This window comes from Rhinolophus sinicus, chromosome 8 (genome assembly GCF_057876585.1).
Source record: "Rhinolophus sinicus isolate RSI-liver-muscle chromosome 8, RSI-T2T, whole genome shotgun sequence".
In the NCBI taxonomy this organism is placed as follows: domain Eukaryota; kingdom Metazoa; phylum Chordata; class Mammalia; order Chiroptera; family Rhinolophidae; genus Rhinolophus; species Rhinolophus sinicus.
Genome location: NC_142508.1, coordinates 678,640 through 691,347, shown reverse-complemented (window position 1 = coordinate 691,347; position 12,708 = coordinate 678,640). Strand labels below are relative to the sequence as shown.

General features: G+C 53.5%; 1 protein-coding gene across 3 annotated transcripts in view; it reads right to left on the bottom strand.

Annotated features, from left to right (window-relative positions):
- PTPRN2 (protein tyrosine phosphatase receptor type N2) overlaps positions 1-12,708 on the bottom strand; it is a 419,465-nt gene that overhangs the window by 31,174 nt on the left and 375,583 nt on the right. For all 3 annotated transcript variants that reach the window (XM_074315027.2, XM_088799758.1, XM_074315029.2), the window contains 2 exons: positions 6,858-6,931; positions 647-724 (listed from right to left, as the gene is read on the bottom strand). In XM_074315027.2, the coding sequence (XP_074171128.2) occupies positions 647-724; positions 6,858-6,931 (152 nt within the window). The remainder of the gene's footprint in view (positions 1-646; positions 725-6,857; positions 6,932-12,708) is intronic.

The window sequence follows — 12,708 nt, the reverse complement described above, 5'->3', positions numbered from 1 at the left end:
TGTTGACACACCTGCCACCACCTAATGGAGTCTTTGTTCTCCTCCCTCCTAGGCGTGCATGGCCCCTGGAGGCCCCACGCTCTGCGGCACCTCAGCAGCCTTGGCCACGTGGCTGCTGATCAAGGAGAAAGTGAGAGAAACGGGAGACGGAAAAGCCACTGGCTGGATTTCTCTCTTAGTGGCTAACGCTGAGGTCAGTTTTCAACGTCTGAGGACCACCCTGCGTGGCAGGGACCAGTCTGGCCTTTGAGACGCATTCACAAGGACAGAAGCTATACTTTGAGCCCCTTTGTACCTTCATGAGACTAAAACAACAGGTAGGGGACACATTTGAATAAAGTATCATAATTTAAACATTAATTCATTTCATTTCTTTGTATTTCAAAAAAATGAAATGGTAAAGTGGCTTAAAAAGTAAGCATCTTTAAAGCATTAGCTTTCTGGAAAGGAAGTTTTTATACTCAAGTTTTGAAAAAATGACCAATGATAAAACTACGAAAGGCCTCCCCTTATAAATGATGTGATCAGTCACTTATGATGAACACCTGTTAGGAAGTCTGAATTGGCTGCATTGAATCCAAGGCATTATTCACGATTAACTGAAGGTCTTACTTTCAGAAAAAGGAATTAATTAAAGGAGCTTCACCTGCCAGAAGTCGGCCACGGTGGCCGGCAGCGGGCCCTGGGTGGCGATGTACACGGGATTCCTGGGGTCGCGATCCATCTGTAGAGGCGACATGAACAGGACGGCTCAGAAGCTGGTCAAAAATGAGCGAGTTAGACACTGGCTAATGGGGACCATCTCCCCCGACTGCCCCTCATGGACTCAAATAGGTGCTGGAATGTCAGGGTGAGCCCTGGGTCCCCGGGGTCCTGTGCCTGGAGCCTGGGCGTCACGTCTGAATGCCGCTCTCACACCTGCTGTTGAGGCAACAGAAGCCACATCAGCAGAAATGAAGAGCCGCCGACCAGTGGGACCAGATCCCAATGAATTAACCCACCACACGGGTCGGGACAAGCAGGCCGGTGCCGCCATGCAGGCACAAGTGATTCCAGAGCAGCTCAGCCCTGCGCCCACCACAGGCGAGGATCAGTGAGCTTGGCTGTTAGACCCGCGGGCGCTGGGCCGGCGAGAGGAGACCCAGATTCTAGCAGAGAGGGCGGGCACCGCTCCTCCAGGCCGTGGACGACTGTTCCGGTTCTAGAAGAACGAACAGTGCACTGCCTCCTGCCTCCAGAAAGAGTTAACGAGCCTCACGTGGGCCCTGTTTCTGTTCCCACCAAAGCGCCTTAGCACAGCCGCGTCACGCCGGGGTCTGGAGCACAGTGTGGCAGGCACGTCCCAGGAGGGGGCCCAGCCTTCCAGCAGCTGATTCCCCATTCTGTTTCCACCGTGCCAGACAAGGGCCATAAACAAACAAACAAAGAAGAACACACTCATGGGTCTGCCAGCTACTTGATTGGTCCCAATGCCGCCCGTGAGCCTCAATGGGCGAAGTTCGGCTCAAAAGATCTTAATTATAACATTTAATTCAGAAACTGACTATGCAGAATAAAAAAAGAAAGAAAAGAACAGGAGAACAAAGCCTGGAGAAGCAAAGAGGATTAAACATGGTGAAGTTGGTGAACGGACTGGACTCTGCCCCTGCGCACCACGCCTGGTCGTCCTGAGGACAGGGCCCCGCAGGCTGGGTATCAGCGACACGTCCTCGTTACCATCTGGGACCCACTGACCAGCCTTCCCCGCCCCCCCCCGCCCAAAAGGGGCTCCAGACACCGAGCCCAGAGGCGAGCATGACGGACGGCATGCTGTTGGGGTCGCACCTTCGTGGGGATAGCTGTTCACAGACTACACGGTCCTTTATTCTTTCACAAGGAACACAGCATCTACTCTTCAGACCAGGGTTTGAGTCAACATTTAAAATGCTCTGTACTTAAAGACAGGGGTTAAGAATAATTTCCCAAAACAGTGAAAAACGAAAGTTTCTTCGTAATTCTTCTACGTAATTCTATGGTGACACAAGAGGACGTCAGTTGTAAACCCTGGTGTCACCTTAACACACTGCTCTGTGTTTGGGTTTGAGGCCACTTTCTTGAGCAGTAACGTACAAGGTCGGGGCATCGGCCGCCAGCATCTCAGCGCGGGCGGTCAGCGTGAAAGGACGCACCAAGCCACCTGTAATTAGGCCATAAAAGGCAGCTGCATCCAGAAGCAGACCTAAGTCATCCCAGCACAGCATGGTGCCGGCTGGGCCCGGGGGTGGGGGTGGGGGTGGGTTGTGTGTGCGATTCAGTGACTCGTAATGAACTGCGGGCCTCCCTGTGAAAGTCACCACAACACACAACACAGGGAAGAGCCCCAGGGAAGAGGTTTCCATACAACAAAGCTCAGCAGGAATGAGGGGTTTTGAATTTTGAAAACCCCCATGCGTTGGGGTAACAGGATTTAGGGAGACCCCTGTGGCTGACAAGCGAAGCCCCAACTCCTTTTCAAACGTGCTTTTTTCCCCAAAGCAATTTAGCGAGCAACACACTTCCGTGTTTCCCGGAAAATAAGACCTAACCGGAAAATAAGCCCTAGCATGATTTTTCAGGATGACATCCCCTGTACAGAAGCCCTAATGCGTCTTTTGCAGCAAAAATTAATGTAAGACCCGGTCTTATTTTTGGGGAAACACGGTAGTTGCTTTCAAAATGAGCAGAATGCGATTAAAAGTAAAAATCTGAACAGGGTTTCAGGAGGGTAAATAAGGCAGCTTATTGTGACAGTCAACGGTCCTGGCATCTCAATCCCTGCCCCCCATCGCCTGCTCAGGCCCCCAGGACAGAGGAGGGTGTGGGTCACCCTCCGTTCCCCCTCAACGGCTGCCCCACAATCACGGTGGGAAACTGTGTCGTCAGTTGAACAGTAACTCAGAGGACAATTTGCTGACTTGCGTCCTCGCCGCGGCTTTGTGCGCCTCCAGCTGAATGAACGTGCAGCACGCACCATGAAAGGATCAGACGCTGTAGTCCATTTAGGATTTCACCGGCAGGCTGCGTGTAGCCAGGGCAAGTCAGTCCCTGCTAAGACTGCTTCCCTCCAGCTGGCTGCCAAGCCGAGCTCGCGGACGTGGTCTCCTTCGTCTCTGGGTCCTGGTGGGAAGGAGCACAGCGCCTGCAGCCCATCGTCTCTGCCTCGCCTTCCCCGCATTCCTTCCGTTTACTCTCCATTTCTGTTAGGCTTCTTATTTGTACTCATGTGAGGTCCACAAACACCAGCTTCATGACCTTGGAAGCGGTCAGATGCTGTCTCTGGGCCCCAGTCCCCATGACTGGGAACCGGGGAGGAGGGGAAAGGGAGCAGGGACGTGCCCTTCAACTCGGGCCTTCCAGGATTTTTCCAGAAAGGGGAAAACTCGTCGTTTGTGTTGAATCCACTGTCCACGTAGCTGAGTGATTCTACGGAGACACCAAACGGACCAGACGCCAGCAAGGGGACCCTATGAGCGCCAGATGCAGGTAACCACCCTGCCGTGTGCCTTCGGCTGGGAATGACAATTATGAAATAAGCATGACTGACCCATTTTATCTTTAGAGACTCTAATCTACATTAAAAACACACACAGAAAAAAACAGCAATAACTTGCCCAACGTTTCAAACAAAACTGATCTTAGAAAGGAAGCGTTCGGCACATCCAGAGCAGGCGTCTGTGCTCGGGAGCCGTGCGCTGCGGAGAAGAGTGACCGTGGCTGCCTGCAGGTGTGGCAGCGAGGGCACAGTTGACTGCTCCCAGACAAACTCGCCGCCTTCACTGAGACCGGGGCCCACCTCTGCGGAGGGGCCACACCTTTACTCTGATCTTACACAGTGAACACGCACCTGACCTTTCTGCATTCCTACCTGGCCACCTCACATCTGCTGTCTCTATTAGGTTGGTGCAAAAGTAATTGTGGTTTAAAAGGTTAAAAAAAAATTGCAAAAACTGCAATTATTTTTGTACCAACCTAACAACATTTAAAGAAAATTTCGTAGATGTTTTCTTAAAAACAAGTGAATATCAAGCCTGAGTTTTCAAGTCACTTTTCCAGATACCATGTCTCAGTATGGAAATCTACTGGGAAACGGCAGCTTTGGGAATCAATGGAAGAGAGGCTGACTTAGGAACTTATTTTCATATTTTATTCTAATGAGTTGAGATTTATTTAAGAAAAACACTGACTATGAACCATAATTACACAGATGTTTGCTTGTAAATATTTTCTGGGGACCTAAGAGTCGGCTGCCACATTTGGCCACTTCATATGCTGTTCAGGGCAAGGGACCAGTCACCCTCCCAGGAGGAGCCTCTACCTACTTTAGGTAAATGCGTTCTGAATTAAAACCTTAAACAAGTGTTTCGCCCTTCACAAACAGTGGAATGAAGAGTAAGTTTATTTTCAAATGTCGTTGGACATTGCAAATGTTCCTGTGATGCAACCTGTGCTGTTTTGAGCAAACTGTCATGTGAATGGCATTGCTCAGCCTGTGTCCCCAAGCTGGCGGGTTTCCTTCAGACGCCCCACGCGGGAAGATGGAACTCCTGTTTACTTCACGACCTCCAATTTCAAAGCCAACACGGCACATTATTTACTGCTGACAACATCACTGGGTTTAAGGACTGAGAGCCAACATAGCAGATGTAATTCTCACAGCTCCCTCCGCACAGCCAGGCTCTTCTCAGGCAGTAGCGGCGACTTTTCCTTCACCCGCTGCTAGCAGCTCATTGTCATGGCTTGTTCCAGTTTCTAGGGAAGATGTGCCATGGGTGTCTTCTCATTCATTCTTACAACTCAAATTTTAAAGACAGAATTGTGGTATCAAGTGAAGGGAAATCAGAAATGATACCATAGAAATCACTTCTCTCCTGGTGTCGCCTTCTGACCCAAGTCCCTGCCCAGGAGGACTGGGGTTGCTGTGAATTTCCACTACTAGAACAGAGACTGGGAATTGCACAGAAGGACGGGGGTTCATGCCCCCCGCCCACCGTGTGTGAGTGTGAGAGCTGCTGACGGTTTCTGCAGCCTTCTCCACAGAAAACAACTGAGCTGAAATCGCTCAGACATCTGGACGTTGTAACCCACAATATAGGGAGAGTGGGACTTGCCACGATGCTGGAGTCTCGGCGTTCATACTTGGGGGCAAGTGCTTTACTTCTCGTGCTGGTCCTGTCACAGGGCTCATCCCAGGCAAGGGAACCCAGCAGGACGCTGCTCCACCTGTCCCGAGGTGTCCTGAATCCGTCGCCTCACCACGGCCCATCGTCCCCACCCCCCTGGACGTGTAGGGACCAAGTCCAGGCTATTACAAACCCCGGCCTCACCAGAAACAATGCCCCAGCCATCACGGGAGAGGCTGGAAAATCAGTGAGGCTTAGGCTTGACTTTTTGAATCAGAATTCACAGAAAAATATCAAAACACATCACACTGCATTTATTGAGAAAGACTGGTTGAATGGCTGCAGTGAGAACCCGAACCATGGAAGCACCAATCTCTGTTGTCCATCTCTGCTGGAAGGACAGAGTTACTCCTTAAAAATAACCACAGGTGAGAGGTCGGACACAGGGGTGTAGACGAAGAGCAATGGGCAGCTCTCCACCTGAAACTCACTTTGTCTGAGTGGAGTCTGCTGTGGTTACTGTGTGCTGTCACTGTGGTGCATGCTGTCACCATGTGCGGTGTACCGTCCCTACTGTGTGCAGTGTGCCGTCCCTACTGTGTGCGGTGTGCCGTCCCTACTGTGTGGGATGTGCTGTCCCTGTGAGGGATGTGCCATCCCTACTGTGTGGGATGTGCTGTCCCTGTGTGGGGTGTGCCATCCCCACTGTGTGCAGTGTTGTCCCTGTGTGCAGTGTGCCATCAGCATGTGTGGTGTGCCGTACCTGTGTGGTGGGAAGGGTTGGCAGTGGGACTCGGCCCCGGGCTCGCTGAGGCCTAACAACATACTCCACACAACAGGTGCTCTGACGTGCATGGAACCAGCCGCTCTGCACAGGGCTGCCACCTGCAGCGACTGCTTGAAATCACATGGCGAGTGTTCTCACGTGAAGCTCACGACTGAAGGCACAAAAGGGCTTATTGTATGCCACGGGGGGGGGTGTCCCACAAATCCAGAGATGCCCCAAGTCCCACTCAGCCCCTACATCAGCCGTGACCTCACTGTCTGAGAACCGAGGCCATGCAGCGTCCAACACGAGCTATTCTTGGCTGAATGCAAACCCGAGGTTTTGGCGACACGTACGGACGCCCCCTTGCGCCTCTCCCGAGGGCCGCCCAGAATGCAGAGGGCAGGTGAGCCCATGAGGTGTGGGCTGGGAGGGGTCCTCTGGGAGCTGGGACCCCTGGCAGGGACACCGAGAGCCCGAGGGCTGGGCCCCTTTCTCCGGGTGGAACACACGCTCCCTTGGCTGAACTGCCCGCCGTGTGCCGTCCTGTCTTGCCGTCCCATCTGCCACCACAGAAACCAACCTGCCAGGTGGTATGTGCCTCAGTGCCACCGCCATTCCACCCAACGGCAGGTAGAGGTCTAGTTTTTCCTGTTTCCTCTGCATAAACAGGAAACTACACATTTTCCTGAAAGTCATGGGTCCCAGTCAGTAAACCATCAGGTGCTAATGCCGCGCCCTCCACCAGTCACCGCCTCGCATCCCACAGCACCACCTTCTCCTCCAGGACACGGCCGCCGGCTTGCTGGTTAGGGCTGGTTCCCCGGCTGGGGCTCTAGTTACCAGCTGGCGACCTGGCAGGGCAGGACCTCGCTTTCCCTGGACACCCCGCGTGGTTGGGCCCCAGCCGTGCCCCGGGGAAGGCCGGGCGACCTCCGCGGCAGGGTACTTACAATGGGGCTGGCGTTGATGTAATCTGACTTGCTGTGGCTGTTCTCCGATTTCAGCAGGACCCTGGAGTGGTCATCTGCAAGCAAGCCGAGAGCAGAGTTAGTCTGTGCACGGCCTGCACGCTGACGGGCGCCGAGCGGTGGCCCCAATGCCCCGGCGGCCCCTGCCATGCTTCTGAAGGTGCTCTGAGCGTGACCATTCCCTTCTCTCCTCCATTTATGTCCCTCGGTATAAGAGGACAAGTAGGGTCTGTGTGTGGGGACAGACACAAAGCCACACTTGGTACAACATAGATGGCCCCGTTTTTCTATGCCAAGTTCAAATAGCAAGAACAATAGCAATTGTCCTCTGCACTATTTTACAGAGTTTGCCTGTAAATCACAGACATATTTGGCAATATACAGTAAAGAAATATCAACACACATACTAAGCTTCCAGGCCACCATTCAATACATACAGTTTTATAGTCCAGAAACGGTTAAATGCTAAGAGACTGCAGGAATTTGGTTCAAAGGGCAAGTAAGAGAAAAAGAAAGTGCAGATAAAGAGGGAACAGAGGAGAAACAGACAAGGGGGGAATCAATGACAAAAACGTGCCTTAAATGGCAGATTATTTTGATTAATGTTGAAACCAGACACATCAGTGGGGATTAAGGACATGTGATTTGCCAAATGTGTTTGATACGTGAATTATTCTTAATTGTGGTTCTGGAACAAGTGCCCTGATGCATGCTTCCCTGTAAGGTCCCTCTTTTGCCTGTTTCCAGGAACTTTCAAAGCGGAACCCTGGGAGGTGCGGGGAGGATGGAATTCAGGCAGCGGGGAGGTGGAGTGCTACACCTGGCAGCTCCCACACTGGGTCACCCATGAGAGTCCCCACTGTCCTTCTGGCTTTCCTGGGTGTGCAGCCACCTCTCTGCAGTGCAGTTGGAAACAGAAAGCCACCGGCGATGGTGGCACACTCAGCTCTGTGATCTCTGGCTCCTGTGCCTGCCGGCTGGAGGCACACACACCTGCTTCTGCCCCCAACCCCCAACCCCTGCCCCCAGAAGATACGACCGCCTGGCTTGAGCCTTGGATGTCAGCGTTTTCCGTGGCTGTTGCCAGTTTGTGGCACTTCCACAGATGTGACCAGCAGGCAGAAATGACTGCTGACCCTGAGAGCCACTTGCAGGGCTGCAGGAAGGCAGGGCCACTGCACTGTGGACCGCCGCTTTCATTACTCTACGAGGTTTTACTTGATTTTTAAAATAATTCTGGGGCTTGGGACCTCAGTGAGTCCTATAACTGAAAGAACTTGGGAAGTATGTCTGCCAGACTGGACGCCACCCTGTGGGTCTTACTGTTAGAGCTTCCCAGTAGAGGCAAGACCGACAAGAAACGTGCTCATGCTGCATGGATCTTCCAGACGCGTCTGCGGCATGTACCCACGTGTTCTGAGGAACTTAACGGCGACCGCTGCCAACTCACCCACTGAAATACGACTAATGCCACCACAACCCCACGGACTCAGCAGCTTTGGGATCCTGCATGAAGTTGTCCTTGAAAGACTGAAAATTGGCAGTGGCAGGAGATCAAAATAAAATTTACCAGAGAAGTCAGCCCACTTGAACACATAACACGCTTATAAACACGACCCCTGAAATTAAGTTCAAGAGGCTGGGTACAGTGGGGCGCCTGAGACGGGACAGCTGCTCAGAGGCAGGCGGCCTCTTTTGCAAGGCCCGGTGTCCCTGCCTGCGCAGAATTCTGGAAGACTTTTGGAAGCCTCCTTCTGTGGCCTCACTCATAAGAAACGCATCAGAAAGGCCGATGGCCTGAGGGGTTGGAGGTGCAAATGCCCAGGGTAACAGAAGAGCCTCTGTAGCTGTTTGTTTAGCCTGAAAGCCCTCACCGTGTCCACCCCCACGTGGTGCACATGGAATGACTTTAACAGGTAATGGAGACCACGGTTTGCCTCGGGGTTTCTAAGGACACAGAAGACACAGGGACTGATAGACGGTGGGAGGACGAGGTCCACTGCCAAGGTCCTGGCTGCCGGCCAGGTGGCCAAGGACGTGGTGTCACAAGTCTTCCAGGTGAGGCCCCAAAGCAGGCTGGTGACAGGCGCTGCAGCACCGTGGAGACTGTGGACTGGCCGCGGCGGGACCTTGGGGGCTGGGTGTGGGACCAGAATGGTCTGACTCCTCCCTGGCAGCTTTTTGAAGGTTCAGAGCAGGAATCGTGGTCACTGTGAGTGGACTGACTGCCTTTATGGGACAAGTCACTTCAGAAAGTTAGTATTAGAAAGACTAATGACATGTAAAATCCAAAACACAGTTATGAACTGTGGTTGCGTTCTGGTTAGAAAACAAACAAAAACTGTTGTAAGGGACATACCTGGAACAGTGGGGGACATGTGAAGATGGGCTGAAATTGGATCACATTAGGGATGACTCTTAATTTTCTCAGTTACAGCAAGGGGGTCACGGTCATGTAGGAGAATGTCCTTATTTCTCGGAGACATGGGCTAACGTATTTCGATGTCACGACGCCTGAAGTATCGAGTGGCAGTTCTTGGTTCCAGGTGACGGGCGTGTAAGTGGCCATCAAATCGTTTCAGTGCTGTTAACGTCTGTAATAAAAGGTGCGGGGAAATGGTGCCAAGCCAGTGACATTCTTCTTTGCAAAGGGCTTCGGGAGTGGCCGGCTGGCGCCCTGCGTGGATTTCACGGTGAGCAGGCATCTGCAGGGTCAGCAGGGTGACCGTGGACGAGACACTGTACCTCCGTGAGCGCTGGCGCCCACTGGCAGCACAGAGACGGGGCGCGGCCTCTCAGGGCTGGTGGGAGGGACAGGGGACACGTGTGGGCGCATTTCACCCCGTGCCTCGGTGGCCGTGCTTGGCAGGCGTTTGCAATGTGGTCGGGGCCTCCAGGACACCCGCCCGCCTGCCTGGGCGGCACAGCAGAGCAAAGCCCCAGCTCACAACCGCGTCGTCAGCGCCCGTCTATCCTGTTCAGTATGTTTTTATTAATGACACATGGTTGTAAAATGCACAGATGGCAAACGCTGAGAGGGGGGCAACTGGGGAGCCAGGAACCAGCGAGAACAAGGTCAGAGATGAGTACACAGCTCGGTTTGGTCAAAGCCCTGTGTGGGACGGGCCCACTCGGTCCTGCACAGACCCTGGCGCAGTCGGCAGGAACCTGCATGGGAGCCAGCTGGGGACAGGCACAATGCGAATGCAGGCTGGACAGAGAGGAGGGCGTAGCAGCGTCCACAGCTTAGCCCGTCACTCTCGGTGTGTCTGGGGGAGGCTGGCCCAGCTGCTGGCCACCTCCAAGGTTCAGGTCCTTTTCACGCCCCTCCACCGCACGACCCCCAGTGCCCTTGCACTAAGATTCTGTACGTAATTGGGGCGTGCTCGGCGAGCAGCGCAGACAGTGTGACATGGGGCCACGCATCCTGCAAATCTCGTGGCCCACCAAGCAGGCTGTGAGGCCTGAGCTCAGAGAGGGCCAGCTGTGCAGACAGCCCACATGGTCACGTTCTCAGAGCCACCGGGCTGTGGACCATGCGGGGCCATCATGGCCGTGGCGTCACCCGTCAGTGCGCTTCACCCTCGGAGCACAGCCGAATGAATGAGAAGGACTGGGCTCCTAAAACGGTTGCTGCCTCTTCCTCTGAAAAGAAAATCCTTCTATCCCATCCGTGCAGCCGGGCAGGACAGCTGCTGCCTGTGATGCAGCAAAGAGAGAAGCCCACAGGGACATGCGGGGCGATTCCAGCACCAACAAGCCCACAGCCTCCCCAAAATGGTGGAGGCCCACAGCCACGGCACAGTCTCGATGTGCACCTTTCCTGGCAGGTGACCTGTGTATCCGGAACCTTCTCAGATGATAGGAGAGAAAGCCCTCATGTATCAGCTTAGGACTTTCCGTGGACTGATCCCTCCAGGCAAATGGCAGTAAATCTTGGTCACTCAGAGGTGACTAAACCGGAACATTCCTCCACGGGATTCGTAGAGTTTGGAAAACCTTTAAACCAAAGGTATTCTGTTCTGTGTCTAAGGCGCACAGTGCTCAGCCAGGGGCTGCCGTCCCAGGTGTGCTTCCAGTAGTCACCTGTGGAAGCTTGAAATGTATGTACCTTTTCCAACACAGTCACGTCCGGCGCCCGCAGCCGCCCACGGAGATGGCCCCCAGCAGCACAGAGCACACGGGCTTCGCTCCCAGTGTCCTTGTGCGGCCCATGGAGGGTGATCCTGCGAGGAAGGTGACAGGCCTCATGGGGGTGGGGGTGGTGGCTCTCGACAGGCCCAGTGGTGGTGGCTGTTTGGTTCCCACACAGTCTGGTGCCACCCAGGTGACCCAACTTCGGAGCAGTCGGCCCCGTGAGCTGTCACCCTCACCTGGCAGGGTGGGGACGCTGGCTGGACACTGAGCTAGACCGTCTCCTTCGACAACGTCCTAAAAAGCCCAGCGAGGACAGCGCTACAGGAAGTGTCCTCGTCGGTCTTTATGTATCTGGGTTGTCAGCTTTTCATTTTTTCTGGTTTCATCTCTACGCGTTTCCATTACTATTGTTATCTCTATTTCTCTTATTATAATGCAGAATTAAAATGGTTTTTTTGGTTTAAGATGGCACCCCCAAATACTGTGTTTCCCCGAAAATAAGACCTAGTCAGACCATCAGTTCTAATGTGTCTTTTGGAGCAAAAATTAATATAAGACTCAGTCTTATTTTACTATAAGACTGAGCCATATAATATAATATAATACCGGGTATTATATTAATTTTTGCTCCAAAAGATGCCTTAGAGCTGATGGTCCAGCTAGGTCTTATTTTGCAGGAAACAGGGTAGCAAATAACTGTTCTTAATTTAAAATGCAGGTGAGCGGGATATTGCATAATTCTTTTTAAAAATGCAAAAACTTAAAAAGCATGTTAAATTCTTTAAACTCCTGAGACAGTATCACTAGGCCCAGCGCAGTATGCATCGCCACCTCATAAATGCCAGCTGCCTTCTCTCCTTTGAAAGGGAACTCGCACGGAGCTAGAATCTCCGAGCTGTGAGCAGACAGAGTCACTGACCTGGCCACTTTTGAATTTCCCAGGCCACCTGCCACTAAGACGTCCCCCAGCCTCTTCTGAAGAGCCCAGTGCCGGCAGGCAGAGGGGCACTTCAGATGTCAAATGTGCCAAGACATGGAAGAGGCTGGAGGGACAAGGGAGCATGCAGGTGCTGGCCCCCCCGAGCCCAGCGGGTAAACGTGGAGGAGGCTGACGGGGAGCATCGCGAGTTAGGCGGTCACGTCCATCTCAGATAGAGCAGCGATGTGAAAGAGGGGGTTCCTAGCAAACAGCACGGGCCTGGCTCACAGAGGGAGCTGGAGGCAGGAAGAAGGGCCGGGGTGAGGGTCTGGCCGGGGGTGGAGCGAACAGAGGCTGGTACATCCAAGGACCTGTCCAATCGGGAAACCAGGGAACGTTAGGGATGGGAGAGAAGACAGCACAAGAAGCTGATGCAGACAGAGACGGCTCTGCGTTCCCCCAAGACAGAGAGAAAATGGAGACACTACCGCCAAGTGTGGGCGCTGGGGAGGGACACGGGCCTGGCCTGCCTGTTCATGGAGGCTTGGGGTGCCTGGACGCCGCCTCCCGCACCCACAGCCCGTGTCAGGGTGGTTCTGAGCCTAAGGTGGATAGGAGACGACACGGAGCAGGTTTCACGCAGGAGGCAGTTCTCACTGGTGGGCTCTGCCAGGACCAACAAGACCTGAAGTGACGCCGTCACGCCGGGGCCCTGCGCGGGAAGGGTGCAGGTGGAAATCCGGGAAGGTTTCCTTGTAAAAGTGGAGAAGGCCAGCA